We start from the raw sequence: 18752 nt of genomic DNA, 5'->3' as shown, positions 1-18752 counted from the left end.
TTGTTGTTCAGCCTTTAGTTCAGCTCTCATATTCTGTATCTACTCCATAATAGAAGCTAAGGTGGGGGTGTTGTTCTCAGCCATGCTCTGATACCACTAAATGTAGGAACGGATTTGACAACCAAACCAGACCCAAGACTGCAGGATTTTATAAACCAGAGAACAACCAATAATCACCCAAAATTAGGCAGCAAACAACAGTCCAGAAGTAAGAGTCAAACAGTCCTTGTAAACCAGAATTTTCAAACCCAGAATTTGGAATTTCTGAAACAGAGATTACACCAAACAAATAGACTAACCAGCAGCAGGTATAGAGTATTAGATAAGCCACAATCGAAAACAAATACTAGGAGCAGGTAAGTCAAACCAGATCTGAAATCTGGGCAGAGACACAGTCGGCCAGAAGTATTTAGCACCTCAGATCAGACAAACCCATGGTCTGATTGGTCCCAAATTAAGGTCAAACCTCCCTCTCAATAAACCCAACAATCAATCAAAAGGGGAGGGCCATCGGCTGGCTGGATCTTCAGAACAATATAGGGGCAGCAGGAGAGAAACTTGAGATTTCTAGAACCAGAAATCAAAAGCAGTTCAGATCCCTTACCTGGTTTGAAGAACCTCGCAATTAACTTTAAAAAGAAAGAAAGAATAGTTGAAGAGACCTCTTGGACTTCACGCCGCAAAGAGTCAATTGGATCAAACACCAATTCCTTCAACCTTGATCAAACACAAGACAACTCTTCATGAAGAAGACAATAGCAACAGCCATTAATTTTTTTTATCAAAATCATTCTAGGCTTTTAGGAGCCTCCTCTTCTTTATTCATAATGTTAATGGGGGAGGGAATTACAAAATAGAAAGTTCCTCAAAAAGGAAACCAAATATTCTCCTAATACAATAGTTACTAAAAACTGAAATTAGAAACTAACTGAACTTAAAAACTAGTTGAAAAAGGAAACTAACTACTAATGACTTGACTCAATTAACAACTTGACTCCTAAGGAAACAAATATAACTCAAATCAAGCCCAATTAAAAAGGAAACTAATGAAAATAGAAACTAACTAATAATCCCGTACTCAATCTTAGAGCCCCTCTTTTAGACCCATAAAAGTGGTCTATTACACTCAAAACACATGGGATCAAAGGCTTAACATGTATGAAACACAACCCTAGGGTTATTCCTAATAAAAAACAAGCCTATTTTGGTAATTAATCTGCATTAGATTCCCTCCATCCAAACCACTCTTGACTAGCAAACATGGATCTCAAACCAACCATCTTATCCTGAAAGCTCTTCAATGCAATGTAATTGGTTGCAAATTGGGTCATGCCTGGCCTTACCAAATCTCCACCGCATTTTTCCCTCAACAAAGAGAGAGCATATCCATGGTTATAAACAAATGTGATCACTTCTTCTCTATGTCTTTAAGCATTAAGTCAATGCAGTGGGCAACATATGGTGTCCAGAAAAGGTGGATGCTTTTGCTCTTCCTACTTATTAGTCTCTCCCCTGCTTTCTTGAAGTTGCTCCCATTGTCTATCACAATCTGAACAACATTCTCAGGCCCCACCTCTGCAACATCCTTCAACTTGTATAAGTAAATTGCATCATTCTTCTCTTTGGATGCATCAATAAACTTTAAGAAGACAGTCTTCTCATCACAATACACCATGAAGTTAATGACGGACTGTCTAGTTGGTCCAATCCAACCATTACACATCACAGTAACTCCATATCGTGCCCACTGAGTCTTCAAGCTATTAATGTACTCATCTAACTCCTTCTGATGAGGCAAATAAACATTCATCAACTCATAACGAGTGGGCCCCTTTGTTCCTGGACCAGCCCTTCCTACAGTGTCAATTATGGACTAGTAATATGTCCCTTGTGCAGCATTAGCTGGGATGCTATTATAGAAAAAAAAAATTTTGACAATGCATCCCCAAGTTGTTGTTTCCATATACCCCAAGCTTGCTTTATGGTTCTTTGTTTTGTATCCTGTTGTCTATATATAAGAGGATCTTGCCTCAGGACCTCATCAGGATCTCTTTGGGTGGTGATGGGGGTGTGGCAGCCCTCATACTCTGAGTTTTCCTAAATGGCACATCCACATTCCTTTGCTTCTTGTTCATTCTTTCCTCTATGGGAGGCACATCTGATGCAGCTGCTCTAGAACTAGAGCCACCTGCTCCTCTCTTCATCTCTAGCCGCCCAACCTTTTCTATTTGATGAGAGACCCTGCTCGATGCCTTAATGTTTCGCAATTCTCTCCATTCTGCCCTTGTCATACCTCAGTTTGGCTGGTAATCACTATCAGAATCATCAAAGTCAACATCCACTGTTGTTGGGTGAGGGTGACTCTCTAAGACTGCCTCATCGAATTCTTGATCCAACATTTGTTTCTCTGCCTTCTTTAACTTTCCACCTCGTAGACTCCGCTGCGTATCTTTTTTCACTTCATATGAAACTTGGGGGCATTTGGAAACATCTTTGCACCCACCAGCCAAATGCTGCTTCAACCTAGTAGCACCTCCAGAATTTATCATTTTCTTACACTACCTACACTTTGACTTTTTTTTGTCATCTGACATTGGATCCCCAAGCAATATCACCACCTCCAGAAGTAGACATTGTGCACCAACTTCAAGTCTTCAACACTATTACATAGAAGTGTTTGTGCATGAATTAGTAAATAGTAACTATTCAACATCAACACTATATGAAAGAATGCATGCATTAATCCCCTACTTTTTATAATTTTTTCTTAATTTTAAATCATACTTTTTATTAATAATAATATCAAAGTTAATAATAAAGTATAGTAGAGTGCAACTAATAACACCATTTTCATTTCAAAATATACTCACAATATTTACATTACATTAAAGTAATTTTCTGTACAAAACAGAATTTCTTTCATATTTTTTTTTATTTTTCTGTATTTTTAAACATATTTTTTTATTAATAATAAATCAAAGTTCATAATAAAGTATAATAGAGTGTAACTAATAACACTATTTCCATTTCAAAATATACTAACAATATTTACACAACATTAAAGTAATTTTCGAAACAAAAAAGAATTTTTTTTGTCATATTTTCTGGATTTTTCTGTAATTATTTAATATATATTATATATTTCAGAAAATTTATTTATTTATTTATTGGCTGAAAAAAAATGGACATCATAAGGCTGTAGATCAGCCTTTGGTGACCAACATATAAAAAATTGAGTACCAAACATCATATATAAATCATATTTTTTCTTTCTTTTTTTTTTTTTTTTTTTTTTCAAGAAAAGCATTTATTGTAACAGAAAAATAAAAAAATTAATTTTTCTTACATGAATCTATAGATCAGTCTTAATAGCATCACATATAAACAAATCAATGGTAAGAAACAAGATTTGATGTTACTATAAAAAATATGGGTTTGGAAAGAAATTTTTACCTTAAAGTGTACTTGAAGAGAAAAGCCACCACCAATCTTGAATATCTTTGCTTCAATGCAACTAAGAGTGAAGATCTCCAAGAAAGAACAGATGTTCCAAAGATTTTGAGTATTTTTTCCCTCAAAAATAGGTCCCAGAGGCGAAACCAGCGAGATATCTCTCCTAAAGGGGTCGAAACCTTGTCTATATGGTGTGGCCCAAACTAAAAATTGGACCGAGATGAACCGAAACTGATCAAGTCGAGATCTCGAAATCTTGATCGAGATTTGGTCATTTTTAACCTCGCCTGTTACGCCAACTCGCCTTTTCAAAATAACAAGATCTCGCCGAGATCTTAAACCATGAGTAGGACACAGATTTGTGAAAGACAACATCTATAGTCACAAACCAACGTCGAGTAGGAAGATGAAAACCACGATAGTCTTTCTGAGTAGGAGCATGCCCCAGAAAAATGCATGGAAGACCACGAGGATCAAACTTTCATGAGGATGATGATCGCGAGCATAGCAAACGCTACCGAATACCTTAGGAGAAACAGGAAAAACAACGGAACCTTGGAGAAGATCCAGAGGGGAGCGAAAGGCATGGACCCGAGAAGGCATTCGGTTGATAAGAAAGGCAGCAGTGAAATTACGTCGCTCCAGTACTGGGGAGGAACATGCATCTCAAACGTAAGATAGCGTGCTACCTCACAAAGTTGGTGACTTTTCCGCTTAGTGACCCCATTCTGAGCTACAGTATCCACACAACTAGTCTGATGAATCATCCCATGATCCGAAAAGGTAAGCTTGAAAGGACCCTTCAAAGTATTCACGGCCATTGTCGCTTCGAAGGATCTTTTAATGGTAGCACCGAACTGAGTCTGAACTATACGGTGAAACTGTTGAAAACAACAGAAGGTCTTGCACTTGGTTCACATCATATAAACCCAAGTAGTCCGAGAATGACAATCAATAAAAGAGACAAACCATCGATAACCTTTGACAGAAAAATAACGGGATGGACCCCAAATATCAGAATGTATCAATGAAAAAGGAGTGGCACTTTTATTTCCAAAAACAGAATAAGTGATTCGAGTTTGTTTTGCCAAAACACATGCCTCACAAAAAAACTGACTCGAATTACAATTTTTAAAGGAAGGAAAAACTCTAGTTAAAGTTCCCAAAATGGGATGTCCCAACCGACGATGCTACTGCAGTAGCTCAAAGATGGAAAATGACGTAGAAGATGTCTGAAGAGCCTGACCAGAGACCAAAGCCAAGTAATCATCAAGCAGATACAGACCACTACGTACCCTACCAGAGCCAATCATTACCCCTGTCACCAGATCTTGAAAAACACAATGAGACGGGAAAAAGGTGACTTTGCAATTAAGACGAGAAGTAAGACTACTAATGGCAAAAGGTTAGTAGGAAAAGAAGGAACATACAATACAGTAGAAAGGAATAAAGAAGAGGTACAGCTAACAGAGCCCTTTCCCAGAATAGTGGAATAAATCCTATTAGCTAATTTGACCTTACCATTACCAGGACAAGTAGTGTACTATGAAAAAAGAGGCAAATGGCCTGTTATATGATCAGAAGCCCCAGAGTCTATAATCCAAGGGGTAGAAGGGACAGAGATATTATAGCCACAAAAGGAGATACCTGACCCATAAGGGGTGGAATGAGCAGAGCTCGCACTGGCTGGTCCAGGAGGGTATGGACGTGTCAAGAGGCGCCGAACGGCAGTAAGCACATCAGATGATAGTGAGGCTACTGAGGTGCTAAGAGCAAAGTCAGAGTCAGAGTCAGAGTCAAGGCTTTAAGTATGGTTGGCCTGCCCAGAAGTACCAGCATAACCCTTCCCTCGCCCTTTTCCAAATGTATTAGCAGGACGGCCATGAAGCTTCCAGCATTACTCCTTGATGTGATGCTCCTTCCCATAGTAATCATACTTCACTGGAGTCCTGGCAGAGGAGCCACCAGACTGTGGGGCTACATTAAGGGACTAAGTGCCAGAGACAAGTGCAGATCTCTTAATAGGAGTGACGGCTTACTGTGGAGGCATATCGACTGTCCTCAAGTTAGATCACAGCATATGCTTGATCCAAGATAGGAAAAGGGTTATGAGTCAAAACCTGGGACCGCAGCTGATCAAACTCCACATTCAGACCTGCCAAAAAGTCAGACCTTGATCTTGTCCTCTCGCTCATGAAAACTGGTGACATCTTCAGAGGTGGAAGGAGTATACTCCTCATAGAATTCTAACTCAGTCCATAGTGTCCGCAACTCATAGTAGTACTATGACAGATTGAGCCCTCTTTGCCTCAGATCACGAACCTTCTGGTGAAACTCAAAGACTTGAGCATCATTCTCTGCCTGGGAATAAATATCCTAGACAGATTTCCAGATCTTTGCAGCGGAGTCAAGGAGGAGATAGCCACGTGAAAGCTATGGTAACATGGAGTTGACAAGGAAGGCCATAACCAAAGAGTTAGCACGCTCCCACTTGTCAATCTCAGGACTAGTGGTCAGACGTTTCGTGGTTCCAGTGAGGTACCCGTAATAGCCACGGGACTTGATGGAGATGCAAACTGAGCATGACCACATAAGGTAGTTTGTGCCATCGAGCTTGATAGCACAAGGAGGAAATGTAGGAAGAGTATTGGTATCTCCGCCAGTAGAAGCAAATGAGCTGGTAGATATGGTTGCTACTCAAGAGGCTTGTGCAAATAGAAGACATTAGCCGGAGATAGAGAAAACACCAAAATAAAAAAAGCTAGAAGACCCAAAAATGGATAAAGGGTAAAACCCTGAGAAAACGATTTTGGAAATAGCTCTAGAATAGTGACCTCAAAAGAAAAAGTGGTCGGTACGTACCACTACAAGTATAAGGAGCACCAATCGCAACAAACATCAAGACAATCGGAGCATCGAGAGGAGAAAAAGCATCCCGGCAATGAAAAAACGATTTCAGGGAGAAAAGCCTAAAAAAGTGATGAAAAAACGGTTCTACGTCTCTCAGATCATTGTAAAAGAGAGTCTAAGAGCCTAGGGGAAGGATAGATGGAGGCTAGAAACCCTATTGGTGGTTTAAGAAGCTCTCACCACAAGAGAGAAGCAGATGAAGAGAGATGGAGGGAGGCGCAGATGAAGGAGGCGCTGGGTTTGAAGAGAAATGAGGAAGAGGCAAAGAGATGGAGAAGAGGGAGAGTCCTTAGGGTTTCGGATCCTAAGGCTCTGATACTATGTTAGATGGGGTAATAACTTGTGTCTAATATGACATTAGCCCTCTTTATTTATAACAATGGAGAGAAGGTTATAGAGAATTACAAAGACCATTAAACCCCTTAGGGTCCGTTTGGTAACTGACACTTTTCCTAAAACTCATAAAACCCATTATTGCAACAGGAACTTATCAATGGAAAGGAGAATAGAACTTCATATTTTGTAACTCTGATGGAGTCATGTTTAACCTTGAATGCTATTAACAGATTCTACAGCAATAGATACGCTAGAGATAACAGCCTGATGACTCCCAAGAGCTCTTATCGACGGAGTCGTTTGGCACCTAGATATCAACTCATCACATCTTGGGCTTGAAGAAGGTTCCAAGGGTTTGGTTGTTCACCGATTGAAGTAGTAAATAGAAAATTGAACAAGTCTTCAAAAAACCCTAAAGAGAGGAAGAAAGGATACATATGAGATAAACATAAGAGAAAATGTGAATGAAACCAAACTCTTACCTAAAGGAGATGAACGGTTTCAGAAGAGCTGGACTCAGATTGTGGAATGCTCATGGCTTTGTCGAGCAAGCTCAGATGAGAGCTTTAGACAGGAAACTCTCTTTGAGAGTCCATGGAGAAGATGCTTGTGAGTCACAACTCATTTGAGCCTTTAAAAGATTCTATCCAAAAAAAAAATCAAGCGTTTACACGAAGAAATTTGTAGTAAAATTTTTCATTGTATTTTTCCGGAAAAGGGTAAGCTCTAGTGAAATTTTACTTCTTTGAAAAATTTCCAACTTACAAAACAAACTAACGAAAAATTTAATTTGACCATAAAATTTGTTTTACCGAATATTTTACGCTGAAAAAAAAAAAGAGCCTTTAGAATTTAAATGGGGCAAAGGCAAGAACCTAAGAGATAATGAGCTATAAAGACCAACACAGAAACAGGCCAAAGTTTTGAACTTGAGTTCAGATTCCTGTGGATGACTGAATAAAAGGATCATTAAGATTACTGCGCTCAAAACCATAGATTGAACAAAAAAAAAAGGAAATCATTACATATTTCAAGATGGTAAAATTGGGGAAAGTGTTCACTGAAACCATATTTCAATTAATCTTCAATTAAAATCCAAATTAGTAGTAGAAAAAAAAACTTCGTACCCTCACGGATCTTTGATTTCATTCCAGTTAGTTTGACGTATTGGATGCGACCAAATAGCTAAGAAAAAATCGATGTTTATATGATATGATTCACATCATAATCTGCATTTATTTCTTATGTCAAATATACTGACACCAAAGTTTGCTTCAAACATGTGACCATGTGAAGCTAAAAACCAACAGCTCCATTATCTTCATGTCCTAAAATCATAGTTGTCAAGGCAGCGCCTTGGTGTCGCCAAGGATGTTTGCCTGGGGCCTAGGCGACTGTCGCTTTATTGCATTGTATGCTTTTTGTAATTTTTCATTTCATATACTTAAGATATTATTCATAAATAAGCAAATACCCCCTATTTGAATCCAATAAAAATAGTTTAAAAATCAAATTCCAAAAGGATAAAAAGTCAACCCCCGGTCCAAGAACAAAAACTGGATTTTTTTGTTGTAGGGCGATTTTTTATTTTCCAATGCTAAGGTTTTTCTTAGTTCTAAAAATTTTATAAATCTTATCATGGTAGAACATTGCTAAAAACCAAAAGTCCAGTAAAATAATCTTTTGTTTTGATGTATATAAAATTGTTTCCATCAAAGCAATTTAACAGCATTCACCCACTTTAAAATAAGTTTGACCAGAACATAACTTTGTCATAACAACTCAAATTTAAGTAATCTTAGTAATCTTAGACTTGTTGGAAAGCTAGTTTTGTGTTATACCTAATACAAAAAAAGTTTCATCTAAAAATAAAATCATTTGACCAATAAAACTTTTTATAGAAGAAGAGCACTTCTCTAAATGTCAATAAGTCATGTTGATTTTTATGACTTGATATGAGTGTAACTATGTTGATTTTTATGACTTCATGTTGCTTAATGTTGATTGGTTTTTTATGTCATACGGTATATATTAAAAACATACAAAATAACTTTAGAAAATAGGAAAAATAAAAAATAACACATGGGCGATTTGATCACCATGGCAACACCATAGAGGGAGATTCACCACCAAATCGATTAGCCACTCCTCCACCGCCTTGGGTCGCCATGACGCCGTGACAACTATGCCTACAATCTAGCCTTATTGTGGTTAGTCATCCCATAATGCCCAAATTTGAGATTCGGAGGATTAACTACTAAGTTTCACATGCTCATGTCAGACATGAAGATGCCAGAAAAGGGGGGTGAAAGAATAGATTTTCACACTTTATTCAGAGTATTAAAGAAGGAAAGGACAAAAGTAATACAATCTAGACATGCTGAACCATTTGACATGCCAATCAGATGCTCCTCAATGAGCACAAGAGCACATTTGGAATTAGCAACCATGAGATTGATGTCCTCAAACAGGAAACTATATTTTGCACTCAAGACTGATAATGAGAAGCAAACTTGTCTTGCAACTCTAAAAGGAAATAACATCTGCAAAAGTCAACAAAATACTAAGTTGCAGGTGTGGTCGACAATAGACACTTACTTGAAGCATCATAATCAATTTAAACTCTTTTCTATAGAGCTATTGGTTCCAAGAAAATTAGAACACAAGTACTATCTATCATAAGGGCTAGGGCAGGCCAAAAACGACCATTGATGAGTTAGTAAGAAGAGACATGCAAAAGTTAAGTCTTCGCCCAAGTATGGTATCGAACAGAGCTACTTGAAGGGCTATGATCCGGGTTGCCGATTCACGAGTGGGATGTCCAAAAGTTTTTTTTTTTTTTTTTTTTTTTTTGCATGTAGCCGACGAGTTGTGTTGTTGTTGTTATACTATCTATCATAAGAACAAGGTAATATGTGGGGCTACGAAAAAATAATTAAAAGAAAAATTCAAAATGAGGCAGCAAGGAGAAAGAAATTCAAAAGAATAACTTGCCAAAGAACAAAGAAAAAACATAAGAAGAAAAAATGGAATCAATAAAAATTGCAATGGACATTATTGTTGCATTGACAAGGTGGACAATAGCAGTAGCAGTTGCATCATTCTTCCATTATCCAAGATAATGTTAAAATATTTGAAGGACCAAACAAATATATTATGCTATTTCAGAATTTTACAGACAGAATCTGTACAACAGACAGTGGTGAAGGGATAAAAGCAGCAACAAAAGAATCGGAGCAGGTTCAGAAAGCACGAACTAACACTTCTCTTTCATATGAAGATAAAAGAATAGTTCATACATATTCATCTGAAGTTGTGATAATGCAACAGAAATGAAATATGCATCGAACAAATGTGATTGATCACTTTTTGATGGCTGTCCCAGGATAAACATAGTCTAAAACAGACAGTGGTGAAGGGACAAAAGCAACAATAAAAGAGTTGGAGCAGGTTCAAAAAGCACAAACTAACACTTCTCTTTCACATGAAGATAAAAGACCAATTCACATGTTCATCTGAAGCTGTGGTAATACAACAGAAATGAAATAAGCATCGAACAAATGTGATGGATCACTTTTTTATGGCTGTCCCATAATAAACATAGTATAAATTGACCCATTTGGGTAATCCAAATATCTGCATTTTGTACAGTCATTAGATAGGGAAAATGTAGCAGATTTATCCAGCAGAGTGATGTAGGGGGTTCCTAGGTGACTAGGCTTCCTACAAGATTAATTAACTAGGTGGGGGCAAACTCAAGGGACTTGGTAGGACAGGACAAAGGAAGCTCAACAAACACGATTTAACATGCAAAATAAAGTGAGACTAATGAACAAAGTAACAAAGAGCAAAAATAATCTACGAAGAAAAGCACATGAACTCACTCAAGTGTCAAGGGGGAACATGGGGTAGGGAACATGACAGCAAGCAAAATTAGGTTGTAACACTAGCCTATTAAGCACCAAAGGTAGATAAAAGTCCCATGTTATATGCTCTAAAATCAGTCATACTAGTAATAAAAAAATCAGCAATACTTTAAAGTAAAACAGTGATGCAAATAAAGGTTAAACAATGGCTAAAGGGGGTGGGTTTTAATGGAAGTAATGGAGTAAATAATGAGGGGGGTAGTGGGGGAATGGGAGGGTTCATTCTATACTTACCTGCTGCCCAGATCTGAGAACAAAAGAAGACAACCTAGATTTTGAAGACGGTGTCCAATAACAGTCCGATTATTGAAAGGAGTTCAGCAGCAGCCCAGTTTTGAAGTAAAGAACAGCAGCACCCAGTATTGAAGAAAAAGTTCAGCAGCAGTCCAGCATCAAAGGGGAGATCAGCAGCAACAGTTCAACATTAAGGGGGAAAAAACAGCAGCAGCAGTTCAGCCTCAAGGGGATATAAAACAGCAGCAGCAGATGTTAGCCAGCAGCAGTAGAGAGTAAGCAGAAACAGCAACAGTAAACAGTAGCAGTAGGAAAATTGAAAGAGAGAGGGGGAGGCGAGAGAAGAGAAGACCGAGAGAGAGAAAAGGAGAGAGGCGAGAAAGAGAATGAGGGAAAGACGAGATTGAAAGAGTGAGAGAATCGTGAGAGGGGTGGGGGTTTGCTCATTGGCTGTTTTTTCAATTCTAATTCATTAATTCCCAATGGCCAATGGCCTTACATTTTTAATAGAATAAAACTTCTAAAAATAAAAAGATACTTGGAAACTTAGTTATTTGAAATAATAAACTACCTAATAGAAAGAAATCCTAGTTTCTAATTATTTAAAACAAGTCAAATAATATCAGAATTAAAGCAAAGTAAAGTAAGATTTGGTGGGGTCCACAAGATTTACTGAATGGGGAAACAAGGGGGGCCAAACCCAGCGCTGGGAGGGCTGGTTCGACTCCTCTTTTTCCTCCTTCTTTCTTCTTCCTGGTTTCTTCTAATCCTCCAACCATAGAGATGGGACTGGTTGGGTCTTCTTCTTCTTTCGATTGTACACTTTGATGTCCCCATCACAGAGGCTCAACCAGAAATCTGTTTTAATTGATTTTGACCCACAGGATATCCAAGAGGAGTGAACCATCAAATTGATGGGTCCCAATACCCTGCTCAATGAATCAGCAGAAGTATGGATGACTTTGACCAGAAGAGGAAGACCTTTTAGTACCAAAACTCTAATAATATAGGCATGAAAATATTCAGTAGAATCAGTAAAGCGTGTAAATAAAAAAAATAAATAAATATCAGTTTCAATAAACGCCTGATAAACTACTTCACAACCTTTTGCATATATTTATATAGATTATATGAAAGCCTTTTATTTCCTGAATTGCCTGAGCATCAAATTTGCATCCAGCCTTCAAACTGGGAAAATATGTATAACATTTCCTTATTCTTTATTCTGCACAATACAAAAAGACTACTTTTCACTCAATAAACCACACAACAAAGCAAAAAAGAAGCTTCCAGAATTCATTAACAACCACAACTCACAAACTACAGATGCTTGAATGCCATTAAGGGAGAGGAAGTTAAGAAGAACCCAAACTCTCATTCAAGAAAACAATCCATTGAGCGAGCAAATGAAACTGTAAGTTTAACCATCTCCATAAGCTGCTACTTCCACATATCCAGTAGTCTACATATCAAGGAGAAAATTACATTTTCACAGAAAGATGAATATTAGGATCAGGAAGCATGGAGACATCTCCTCTTTGATTGTATGATGTAAGCATGCAGATCAGTCAGAGCCCATGTCCCCCTTATTAGAATTAACTCAACATTATCAAGTAAGCATATGATCAGTCAGAACCCATGTCTCCCTTCTTAGAATTAACTCAATATTTGATGATCCTATGCATATAAAGATATCACAATAAAAAACCAGAATTACAAATTACTACCTTTGAGATTTTGCTGCCACGGCATGGTAATAGTAAAAACCACAATCAGATAACAGAAAGAGTATACATCCACATGGGTCAGAATGGATTAAAAAAACGAAGCCCCACATAACTTTATCTTGCTTCTACTTAACTCGATGTCATAATGATGACATTTGATTGCCTGGACAGATCCTGCCTGAGACAGTTATTGGCACAATGTTTTATAAATTTCTGTAACAATTTCATCAGATATGGCAACCAAAGCATATTCATGCCGACATAGTGGCATGCTCATGTTGTTGATTGATGATTTGAAGGAAATACCATATAATACTAGTTTAAAAAAACAGAGAATGTATGAGAAAGTGTGCGAACGTTATGAAACCTATATCACATAAAAGAAACCTAATGAATACTGTTTACTATGAAGGTGAGAACTTACATGTTGCAGATATACAGAAGAGCTTTGCAAAGAAATTTTTCTTTGAAAGGGTGTAGCAGTGTAGCCATAAAATACAGCTTGATATTCACGGCTGCCTTGTAAAGCAATCATATGGCACAAATACAACATATATACACTTAGAAAAGCTACGTATTGGACTCCTGTAAGGAATCTATCGCATCTGATAATTGTCTTGTCATTACTAAACATTACTAAACATGAACCTCCATGGAAACCAATTTGGGAGAGTTTTGACAAGCACCTTAGAAAAATATATCGGAGTGACTGCTTACTAGTCACTTTAACAACATCACTAGTAGTACTCAAACTACCAGACCAGAGCCACCAGAAGCACCTAAGGCCAAAAAAAAAAATTAGTTCCCACTACCAAAATAACTACAGATACATGCACTTCTAATGAAACTAAATCAGAACTCCATCAACTACCAGTCATACTAATGCATCCCAGCATGAACAAAGTCCAGGCAACAAACACATCAGAGGCCACATTTGGTTAGAAGTGAAGTGACGTGAAATGTAGTAGAATTTTCAAAGTTAAAGTGAACTAAATAAAATGAATATAGATTATTAAAATAAAACTTTCAACTGGGGTGTTTGTTCTGACAAGGAGTTGATGTAAAGTGACGTGAAAACATGTCGGCAAGAAAACATAGAAAACATAGAGAAGGTGGGAGGTGCAAAGAAATTTCAGTGACAATTCAGTTGAAAAATAAAGTAGAATTTACCTAACATGTTTAGTATGTTTTTGAGTTATTTAGACACAATTACTCTTTGTTGATGAGAACATTTTCCATTTTTTATTAAAAAAGGTTCAATTTTGTTTTTGTTTTAATCATACTTCACCTCTACCCAACCTGGCCCTAATTGATGGAGAAAATATTCAACAACTTTGATCTTGGAACTATATTACAGGTTGTGGAAGAAAACCAGATCTTCCGTGATGTTACGACAACAACCAAAAGAATGTGGAGTAATTTCTCTGTGCTTCAAGTACAGGAAATCAATTGAAAGCGGAAAAATAGTGTACAAGGTAAATACCTAGAAAAAAGCTCAAGATTGATTAGGGAGGTGAGCAATTGTTACTGCGTTAGGAGTGAAACCCCCAACCATCATCTTTTCATAGACTGCATATGCATGTTCAAGATTTCCTGACATGCTATACCCTCGAATGAGGGCATTATATGTAAAAACATTAGGTTCAAGGCCCTTAAGTTCAAGCTCTTCATAGATCTGTCTTGCTTCCTTTACCATGCCAGCCTTCCCAAGATTGAGTATTAAGGAATTGTATGTATAAAGGTCAGGGATAATTCCTCTATTTTGCATCTCATGGAAAAGAGAGAGAGCTTCTTCTACTCTCAGTGATTTCCCCAGCCCATCAATCATCAGGTTGTATGCAACCAAATCAGGATCAAGTCCAGTTAATTTCAGTTCCTCAAAATAGTGCAAAGCATCAGCATCCTTCCCCACCATGCAAAGGCAATCAACAAGAATTGTATAGGTCTTTACATCTGGTCTAATTCCTTCTTTACGCATCCTTTCAAACAGAAAACATGCAGTTTCCACGTCACCCACCTTCCCAAATCCATTAATAAGAATATTGTAAATGGCACAGTTAGGTTTACATCCATATTCAACCATCTCCTCAGAAAATTGCTTTGCTTCCTCCACCCTTCCTGACTTTGAAAGGCCATCTATAAGCGGGCCATATGTGCAAGGACTAGGAGAGAAGTCTCCACACATTAGATCGTAGTACAAGTCTATAGCCTCATCTAACATGTTAGACTTGACAAGGCTGGATATGACAATGTTGTGAGTTATGGTGTTTGGTTGGCATCCCCTAGAAAGCATCTCTCCACGCAATTTGTAAAGTTCATCAATCCTCTCTGACTTTCCCAGAGAATCAAGTAACAAATTGTAGGTGAAAATATCGGGAGCACAAGCTGCCGCCTTCATCTCTTCAAATAGAGTCCAAGCCATTTCAGTTAGTTGGGTTGCAAGGAGGCCTTCCATTAAATAATTATAAACTTCAAGTGTTGCTGTAATTCCATACATCTTCGTGAATTTATCAAATAACTTATTAGCATCAGCAGCTTTATTGTGCCTGCACAAACACTTAAGTAGAGGGCTTAGTATGGAATCATCCTTGCAAACCCCAGCAGACACCAATCTTTCAGCAAATATGATAGACGGTTCTATTCCAGCTTCACATAAAATTGCTTCCATTAGATTTTCCCAAGAAATCATCTCTGCTTCACATCCAGCCTGATAGAAAAAAATCTCAGCAATCTTAAAAGCATCCTCAATCCGCCCACTTTTTATCACCACCGGAAGGAGAGTGCACAAAGTCACAAAATCAGGATATAACAGTTTCCTCATCTGATGGAAGATCCAAAATGCATCATCAGCTCTGTTTTCCTTAACTAAACCATGAATGATGGTGTTGTATGTTAATACATCAGGCCAACATTCCATTTTTGTCATTCTAGAAAGCATTTCCAAGGCCCAATTGACCTCTCCATTCTTGCAAAGGCAGTCAAGAAGCGTATTAAATGTTACTGTGTTTGGAGAAACACCATATGTTCTCATACTCTCAAATAATTCTATGGCCTTTTGCAATCTACCATCTTTCCCTAATCCAGCCAACAATGTATTGTAGGTCACAACTGTGGGAATAAGCTTCATCTTATTCATCCTGTGAAACAAATCCCATGCCTCATCCACTTGATGGGCCTTGTAAAGTGAGTCAATTAAGGAATTGAATGTAATCACATCAGGAACACAACCATTTCGCATCATCTCAGAGAGTAATTTTACAGATTCATCGACTTTCCCGGCCTTACTGTAGCACTTCATCATCATATTATAGGTTATAGCATCCGGAGTAAGGCCATGATTCTTAAGTCCATTGAAAACATTCTTTGCCTGGCCAATGTTACCTTGTTCTGCAAGGCTGTATAAAGAAGCATTGCAAGCAACCACATTGGGAACAATTCCCCTATTCTTCATCTTCTCAAAGGTCTCCACAGCTTTGCCAGACTCCCCTAACTTACCATAATAGTCAATGAATAGGATGTATGTAAAAGCAGTGGGCTCAGGACCTTGAGATTCTATAGAGTTGAACAGTTCTAGTGCTTCATTCAACCTATTTACTCTCAGCAGCCCAGAAATCAGTGTATTGAAAGTATACAGATTTGGCTTCACACCCTTCTTTCTCATGACATCCAATGTGCCAAATGCCTCATCAATCTTATATGCTTTGCATAAAGCACCCACAAGTATTGTGAAAGCAACCACATCGGCAACATAACCATCAGCTTCCATCTGCCTCCAAAATTCTCTCACCGAGTCCAAATCCCCAGAATCACTAAACTTGTCCAACAAGGTGATATAAGTTACCCGATCTGGTTTATGACTGCTAGATTTCATCCTTAAAAGCAATTCCTTGGCACTATCAAGTCTGCCAGCATTGCAAAGGGCATCAATGAGAACTGTATAAGTAATGACATCAGGTCCACATCCCTCCTCCTCCATTCTTTTGAGAATCCCACAAGCTTCATCTATTTTACCTGCACGTCCAAGCACCCTAATGCATATTGTGAAGGTGTAAATATTCGGTCGTAAACCTATACTTTCCATTTCTTCCAATAAATTCATAACAGTTTTGGTGTCCTTCCTCTTCCCTGATGCAACCATAAGTGCAGAGTAAGTCTTCAAACTAGGTTTAATCCCCTCAGAAACTGCTCTTCTGTAAACCATCATAGCCTCCCTAAGAAACCCAGATTGAAGAAGCAAATGGATTAAACCATTGTACGAGAAGGCATTCAAAACAAAACCAGCTTTGCTCATCCGTTCAAGCCCAAATGGGGCCTGCCCAATCCCTCCTCGTACAGAGAGACTCTTGAAAATAGTCAAGTAGGTATCCAAATTCCTCTTAATGATTTGCTTCTGCATCAAATCAAACACAACAGCCATCTCTTCCACCTTCCCATGGACTCTCAAGAGCTCAAGCATGTAATTGCAGGACTCAGTGCTGTGGAAAACAAGGGGCCGTTTGGCGACTGATTTGAAAAACGAGAAAGCCTCAATTGGTTCAGACGTGGACTTCAGAATCTGAATTACCTCATCAGAACTCAACCCATCTTCGGCTCTCCCTTTCCTTCCCATCACCGCATATGAATGCACTATCACTAACTCACAAAAACCCACTTGTTTTTTCCTCTTTTTCTTCAAATTCAAAAGAAACCCACATGGTAAAACCTTCAAATTTCCCATTGTTTTTCTCCCAAAGAAACCATTACCGTTTAGAATAGATGGCTTCCTATCGGTTTGAACACCACAGCTTATATTGGAACCACAAATCCTTGAAGAACAGAGCTCCATCACAATCATGAAAACATCAAAAGATTTCTCTTGCAAATATTAGAAAGAGAGAACCAGAGACCAAAGTTGGATTGCTAGAATACTACCGTAATATTGTACAGGAAAACATAGAAACAGGAGATAGAAGAATAAGAACTTTACCTCTCATATCATATGGAGCAAATCCGAAGCATAGTTGCTTCGCTGGCATACTGTGAGACTGGCCATGGGCATTGGTTGAATATTTGAATTTCAGAGCTTATCCGTATCGACTTTGGGCATTCCATAGCCGTAGCCTGTATGGAAGATTTTCGATGCGGACTGTTTACCCCTCCTGTATTCTCTGGTTTTACCACCACAGTATCGCGTACGGATGTACCCACCAATATTTCGAAAAAAATCCTCTGTTTTTCTCATCCCTGTTTTTTCTTGTTTTGCTACCTGCAGAATACAACACGTAGACAACTTTAACACCAACGCACCAGATATAATAATCCTCACCCAATCTTGACCGTTGGTGTTAAAGTTGTCCACGTGTCATGTTCTGTAGGTAGCAAAACAAGGAAAAACAAGGATGAGAAAAACAGAGGATTTCCATCCCCAATATTTAGAGTGTCAATTTAAGATCCGCTTGATAGTGTTTCAAGAAACGCATTTCTATTGTTTTTGTGTCAAGAAACGATAGGAATAGAACAAAAAACATTTGACAAACTCATTCCATTTCTCATGTTTTCATAAATAGAAATCTAAGGGCCCGTTTGATAATGTTTCTACCATTTCTGTTTCACGAAACTGCAGAAACATAAATTTCCATTTCTAAAAACAAAAACGGAATTGAAGGTGTTTGATAAATCATGTTTCTAGAAGTCGATAGTAACCAGTGAAATAATGGCCACGAGTAATTTCCATAAACGAACTTGTTTCGCCTAGATCGTTTCTTGAACCATAAATAGGTAAAAATTTCTATTTCTATTTCTGAAAACAAGTGAAACGAAACAATTTTATCAAACTCTTTTTGTTCTGTTTCTCGGCAGAAATGCATTTCTTGAAACATTATCAAGCAGGCCCTAAATTTATGGTGATTTCTGTTCCTAGAAACATACATGACGAAACAATACTTGTTTCACCGTTATTGGGAACAACTTTGGTGCCCAAAAATCGTGAGGGCAAGAGCAAGGCTGAAGCAGAGTCGTTGCTGCCCCGTCTTGGCCGCCTGGCTCTACTCAGCTTACTCCACCATGGCCCTTGGAAGGGCAAGCAAGAACAGGATGACCACCTAGTCGTACGATCTTCCAGTGCTGCCTGACGACTCGAAGACTTGCGTAGGGAATCTGGAGAATGCGTTGCAGGAGAAAGGAATCC

The 18752-nt window shown here is 38.2% G+C and overlaps 1 protein-coding gene across 3 annotated transcripts in view; it reads right to left on the bottom strand.

Moving 5' to 3' along the window:
- LOC122065601 (pentatricopeptide repeat-containing protein At4g31850, chloroplastic) overlaps nt 1-17740 on the bottom strand; it is a 35348-nt gene extending 17608 nt beyond the window's left edge. Inside the window, exons 1-3 of one of the 3 annotated variants that reach the window (XR_006136044.1) lie at nt 14070-17740; nt 13273-13365; nt 11321-11788 (exon numbers count right to left, since the gene is read on the bottom strand). Coding sequence is in view for 1 of the 3 variants with exons in the window: in XM_042629420.1 (XP_042485354.1) it covers nt 14082-17420 (3339 nt within the window). In the remaining 2 variants the exon portion in view is untranslated. Of the gene's footprint in view, nt 1-11320; nt 11789-12934; nt 13366-14069 lie in introns of those variants that run through there. The other 2 variants (XR_006136043.1, XM_042629420.1) reach the window with 2 other exon arrangements.
- Between the last annotated feature and the right edge of the window lie 1012 nt (nt 17741-18752).

The sequence above is a fragment of the Macadamia integrifolia genome, unplaced genomic scaffold (assembly GCF_013358625.1).
Source record: "Macadamia integrifolia cultivar HAES 741 unplaced genomic scaffold, SCU_Mint_v3 scaffold2060, whole genome shotgun sequence".
Lineage (NCBI taxonomy): Eukaryota > Viridiplantae > Streptophyta > Magnoliopsida > Proteales > Proteaceae > Macadamia > Macadamia integrifolia.
This window is presented reverse-complemented; position numbering and strand designations above follow the sequence as displayed.